At 35.7% G+C, this 6790-nt stretch overlaps 1 protein-coding gene across 1 annotated transcript; it reads right to left on the minus strand.

Annotated features, from left to right (window-relative positions):
• Positions 1-4276: 4276 nt before the first annotated feature.
• On the minus strand, positions 4277-5004 carry LOC131683198 (ejaculatory bulb-specific protein 3-like). The gene is made up of 2 exons (XM_058965036.1): positions 4919-5004; positions 4277-4825 (listed from the first exon to the last, which is right to left on the minus strand). Exon 2 carries the CDS (start codon positions 4815-4817, stop codon positions 4440-4442), a length of 378 nt encoding a protein of 125 aa, XP_058821019.1. The 5' UTR covers positions 4818-4825; positions 4919-5004; the 3' UTR covers positions 4277-4439.
• Positions 5005-6790: the final 1786 nt, after the last annotated feature.

Here is a 6790-nt window from a genome sequence, read left to right on the forward strand (position 1 = left end):
AAAATAGAAATACAAACGAATTATAGCTAATGGTCCGTTAATAACATATATAAATTCTTCAATCAATGCATTGTGTTGGAAAAACATCATTTTCCTAGAGGGGTTATATACGTTGTGCTGAGTCAAAAAATTCAAAAAACAAATTTTCGAATGGATTTGAAGTTCATACTCTCAATAGCGTTTACTTAAATTCCCAACGCGGCTGAGAACTAAGCACTGAAATTTCAGCTCTTGATATCTCGCTACCTCTAAAGTGCATGCGTACATAGTTCAAACTTTACTTCGATATCCAGTTTTTCTAAAAATGACTTCCCAGTAGTATTTTTGATCTGAATTATTATCACTAATCCTAATGCCAAATTTTCTTTTTCACGAAACTTTTCGATAACCTTCCGTCACTTCTATTAAAAATTTTCAAATACTTTAAAATTTACATAATCTTATTAAGAACAGTTGTTTAAGAAGCTTTCGTAATATTGTTTAGGAAAAGCTGAAAATTTATGAATTTTCTCTATCTGCAACACATAAACCCTTGAGTATACCAATTAAATTAGGATACCCTTTTAACATAAACTATCGCACGAATGGGAATAGGTTCGCCGAATTTTGGAAGAAGTCGATAAAATAACACCTTGAAAACTACCTAAAAATTGGTGTAACTCGATGCAATTGAAAGAAAATATCCTCAGAAAATGGAATGTACCTATTACTGTGAATAATAAATACAGTAAAGACCCGTTCTTATAATCTCCAAGGTGTATTTTAGGCTGACAAAATGGGGACATTGACTAAATCACGACATTTTTTTCCTTCATAATAAACTGAAGCTGCTAAAATAATCTTCCCTTCCCTTGATGTAGTCTAATAACTATTTCTGATAGTCTTGCAGCGCAAAAATTTTAAAACAAATGTTTTTTTTGCATATTTGCATCTTTAAGATAAAGAAAATATGATCAAGAAAGAATTAACTCAAATTCAGCCTTGTTTGTCTCCTAGAGCCCATCAAACATATTTTCATATGAGGCTGATAAAATTGGGGGCAGATCAAATCGGGTCTACAATGTATTATAATAGATGGGCAGTATTCGAAGAAGTTTCTTGTGGACAAGTGTATAACGACTTTGTTTCTACTACTCCAAATGGCATAATTACGAAATCGCCATCTTTGAAGTTTTAATATTATGGAGCATCAGTTTTTCAAAAAAATGTAACAGAGTTCCTGTCTTTACTAAATTTGTTGAGACTTTCATTTAAAACAACTTTATTGTAGACATGAATACTACGTATATATAGTATATCAAGTTATAAAATGATATTTACGAAGTGTTCCTTAATCTAGTTTTTTTTCTAAAATAACTTTCTATTGTGAGCTTCACAAACTCAAGCTTTGGATAAAACGTAAATTTTATCGTTTATAAACAATAGAAGAGATTTATCATAAACAGTAAAATCGTAATAATTTAATTTAAAATTAAATAGAAATAGCCTAAAATATGTTAATGCCTTGAACATATGGAACCTTCATGTCTTCAACAAAGTGGTTTGTAATAGCACTCCCCAAAATTTTGCTAAAGACATTAAGTCTGGAACTAAATTTGTATGAAGAGTAAATTCGCCATAAGTACTTCTTGGAGGATGTAACGCAAGAATTATTTTATCAAATGATGTGCTGTTTAACGTTTGTAAACTTCATCGAAGATACTAAACCTGCGAAATTAGCGGAACGAAAAACGCCATTTTTATAAATTCCCCTACTTTTGGAAGGTGGTTTTCTCGTTATTTATTCTATTACGTTTTCATCTCAACTCGACGCATTCCCAAAATAAAAACATTTTCAGCAAATGTTGGAAGTTATGCAACAGTTCTAAGTTTCATAGACATTAAAGCAATTCCAGTTTCGCCTCCTATTAAAAAAGACCCTAATCCATATTACAGTACACCCCTTCAAAACTGAACTCAATATGATAGGAAATTATGATTATGATTGATTTTAGAACTAAATTTAAATAGAGTTTCTATTAAAATGTTTTTAGGCAAATATTTGATATTGATGTTATTAGACAACTGTGAGATCAAGACCAATAGATCAGTTACAGATCAGGATCGTATTCCCACAATTTTTCAAAGGTCCTCATGATGTTTCAAACAATAGGTTATCAATGCGCTGATCAGATAATTATCATTGTAATATTTAATGAAATCAGTCAGCATCAATAAATTTTTAACTTAAATCAAATTTTTTTTGGGTGAGGGGGGGGGTGTGGTTAAACCCCAAAGCATCCTCTTGGCTGCGCAACTGCTTGAAGTTATTCATTTCGCTTTTCATTTCCCGAGATATGTTTCAGATCGATCCGATGGTTATAAGTCAGAAGGTTAGCGCAAATGAAATTTTTTGCACCGATAAGTGATCAAGTTCCATCATGACAACTTGGAACTTGTTCGGTGGTTATTCTAGCGGTTGTAGATAGAAAAATGAAAAACGAAATTCGTTTTATCGAAATAATATTTGGCTCATTTAAATCGATTATTACTATATTGAACAATAAATAGGCGACAAAGGGTAACCCACAAACAACAAGCCATAACTTTTAAAGTATTCGAAATATGTATTTGATGTAAAGTTATTCGCAAAAGTAAGAGCTACAAATTTGCTGAAGGCATTATTTCAATACAATCACTTCCAAACAAATTTATGAAAATATCTCACTTTTATGGGGATTAATCAGTAAAATCACAATACCAAAAGAAAGGGCATATTGTATTCTTTAAATTCTCCGAAGATACTATTGACCTCAAATTATCCGTTTGGCGCTAATAATACATTGAATGTTTTTGGTCTTATTTCTGATTATGGGACATGATAAAAATCTTTTGTCCGCATTTAATGTAAAATATCTCTTTTGATAATAGTCCGATTTCAACAATCTATAGTTCGTTCGAAAGCTTTCTAAAAATATATAAATTGTTTAGTAACGTTGTCAATTTCGGCAGCAAATTTAAAAAAACTGCGAAGAACGCGATTTTTGCACCTTCAAACATTCATATCTTGGAAACTAAATATCAGAATCAAAAACCATTTAATAGCGTTTTGTTTGGCTGATAGGGCTTTCATTTAAAATTGGGTTGGATAAGATCGGTTTGGCCATTGCTGAGAAACACGAATGAGAGTTTGTCCGTTACATACACACACAGAGATTTTCCCAAATCGTCGAGCTGAGTCGATTGGTATATAAGACTCGGCTCTCCGGGCCTCGGAAAAAATCTTGAAAGTTTGAGCGAATTCTATACATTACTTTTCTAAGAAATGTTAAAGGTAAACTCAAGTATGTATTTGTAATTCTTTACTGTGTGTTCTAGAAATGGCTGAAAATTAGAATTGAAATTCGTTTATAGTTCAAAGTTTGTAAAAGTTTCATCAATATCTCAATACCTCTTATCGATGAAGCAGTAGCAGAGCAGTTTGGAATTGCTCTTCTTATTCTCTCCGCTCATAGGTTATTTTACCAGGTAGTCATAAAAGAAGGGTGGGAGCATTTTCCTATATAGTTGTGCAGTTTTTAAATTTAAAAAGTAATAGAACTCCAAATTGTGAGAAAAAAATGATAACGTTTTTTTTAGCAATTTAAACAATGCAGATGAATTAAAAAGTTAAATTTAGAACAGTTGGAGAAGTAAAACCGGGCCCAGCAGTTGAAATTGCCCAAGCGACGACTGCTTTCAAGTAAATTTTGTTCAATGATGAATGATCCGTCCACCACAACTATCTATTTCCCATTATTTAGGGAACAAAGCTACTGTTGCATTAGTGGATATTTTCATATTGACAAATTACTACTTAAGAAATCCCATTTTTCTACATCGCTTCTTCTTGGACTACGCTAATAAGGGGGATTCACCCTGCGTGACTGATTATATGTTATTCGGTTAGATCACGTTGTGTTATGAATCATTTTTGTTTTCCAATATAATGAGTGTGACACATCTTTATTAATCTAGCTACACAACAAAGCTTGAGTATAAGATTAAAATATGTTTTGATGCGCATAACAATGATCTCAATGCCTCAATTGAATGACAGTGGAAAATTTTGTTATTTGGAGAGCTAGGAATGCTAAAGATGTATATTAATTCTAAGAGTATGTTGGTAGTTACCCATCGTATACGGATCAGGATCCCTACTATTTCGATGGGTACATTCCTTATCTCTGGCATTTGAAGTTGATGGTTTAAAATCGTTACAGATGGAATTTCTTGGGACACATAAAAGCAAAACCAATTTTCAAGCATATTAACAACAATTTCATTTCGATTTTCGATTTTGAGTGCAGCCTTCTGTGCACGTAATCAAAACTTAAAGATTCAAACATTTTGAACTAAAAGGAACTACATAGTAGATAACAGGCTCACGTTAGACTAACGAACCGGGGACACAAGCATCCTTACAATTTTATTCCATTCTTCGCGGCCTCCTCGCGGTACTGTTCGATGTATTTGTTTTCCGGATCGTACTTGGCCAGCAGAGCTTTCCATTCTTCCGGGCGGTTCTCGATCAGGTACCCAAAAGCTTTGATGGCACCGTTTCGCTGTCCTTCGCTACATTTGCTACAATTGGTTTCGAGGGCTTCCGGCAGAAGGCGCTTCAGCTCATTTCCTTCTGGTGTGCAACGACCTTCATCCATCAGACATTGGAAGTAGTTTTTGAAGAGCCGATCCGATCGAAGAATTTCATCTACGTCTATGTTGTCGTACTTGCTGGTGTATACATCCTGTGCGGCTACCACGGCGAGTAGGGCGAAAATGGCGATGAAGAATTTCATTTTAATAACTGCAATAAAGTACTTTGTTTAATATTGTTCCACGTTCGGAAGGTTCCAGTTTTTTGTACAGTCGATTAGAACTTCTAGAAATCACGACTCACCGGTTGGATCTTTGCTCCGTTCGGCACGAGATGAAGCAGTAAACTATGTTCAAACTGGGGTCCTCGAATGCTATATATACTTGCGGCCACTCGATTACAATAGCTTTCCTACTATCCATCTGCCCAGTGCACAATCCTTCAAGGATTTTTTGGCACCGTCGAATAAAGTGCAATACATACTTACAGTTGCTGTGCGCTAGTACTCGGCCAACCGGCGTCTCTTTTTTTGGCGGGCCGCTAGACACCTCGTTTCCTTTCTCTCACGGCAAATAATTATTAGTTAGCCTAATTCAATAATTTCAATATGTGCGAAAGCAATGAACAAAAGAGTAAAAGGAAGCAACTGTCGGTAAGAAGCAGTCACATTACCGCACCTTGGTACATATTTAGCTCTCAGTGGGTCCACCATCTTCCATCAGCTGATCAGGCTACAACGGTGCACCAATCCGTTGAATCTGCGCATTTACGCAGCATGTCGGGGATGCACATGTGTTTTTGTTCAGTTTGCTGACATTTGTCGATTAGATATACGTTTGTGGGAGGCGACTGGGTTGAAAAGCACAATGTGTTATTAATTGGTAAAGCTATTTAGGTAATTTTTAAGTTTAGCTGTCTCTTCCGAACAAGCGTAACCTTTGTTTTGGTGGCAAGATCCGCTACCATAATAAGAGCATTGTGTCATGATTTTGAATTTGTTTTTCAGGTACTCTGTTTTTGCAAGTACTTTTTATGGATTTTATCGTTAATATAGGATCCGTTTAACCATTATACCCACAGAGCTTTGAAGGAATACATTTTACCCATTCCTACCTATTCGAGCTTTGCACTTGTTGAAGTGAACAATTGCAAGCTGATCCATACCTAGGTCAGGACTCCGTGCTTTTTTATTGGGTAAATTTTTGGAGTCTTGCTCTTTTCTTCAGGTGCGCCATTCCGCCGAAAATTGCCGTGTTTTGCGGAGAATATATTAATCAAAGAGCATTAAAAAGTGTTCTAATACGTAGAAATATTATAGTTTCATGCGATATCTTTAACAGTGGCTTTTGCCCGCTCCGTAGGAAGGCACAGGTGGCACGTTAAATTAATCATTCCTTTTTGATTGTAGAAGTATGAACATAACGAACTGCGTTCGTGAGTTTATTCGTAGCTTTCATATGAGTTCTCTTAGTTTTGCTTTCAGCCATTCTGCACCTGCAACATAAACAGAGGCCATCTCCAGGACAATATTATCAACCTTGCTCTGATCGTGGACGGGGGTGGAGGATTTAAGAATAATTGCATAACTGTATGAATTCTGATTACATGAGGTGGTCATTAGAAAATAAAATGTTGAAAAGTTCTTATTGATAAGAATTTTAAAACTAAGACAATAGCAACAACTCCGTTCAGTGCGTGAGTTGCACTGAATTGACAGCGAATCACACAATTGATGTCCAGGTGACCGTCATAATTAAGGTGACCATATCAGACGAGTAAAAACCCAGGACAGGATTGCCCCCCCCCCCCCCCCCCCTTAACTCTCAATCGACTGTGCCTTCGTAGATTTTCGGCAGTCAAAAAGTTCTGGAGGCCTGACAGGCAGAGCTCTGACAGAAAGTCTTTCATTTGAATTCAATCATCGGGCACTTTTTCGGATTAACACACGCAGCGCAGTCCTTGCTACATAACCTTCAGCGAAGGTTTCATGCTGTTTTTGGAAAAGTCGGCAATCCTGAATTGAGGGGATGGGACGAAATATTTTAGGATCGTCTGTGCAGGACCGACGAGAAATTTTCAGCAATAAATACAAGTCGCTATTTCTGATATAAAGATCCTATGATAATCATCTCTCGATCAGAGAGCTAGGATCGAAATAGCTGCAAAACTACCGTT

The sequence above is a fragment of the Topomyia yanbarensis genome, chromosome 2 (genome assembly GCF_030247195.1).
Source record: "Topomyia yanbarensis strain Yona2022 chromosome 2, ASM3024719v1, whole genome shotgun sequence".
Classification (NCBI taxonomy): Eukaryota; Metazoa; Arthropoda; class Insecta; order Diptera; family Culicidae; genus Topomyia; species Topomyia yanbarensis.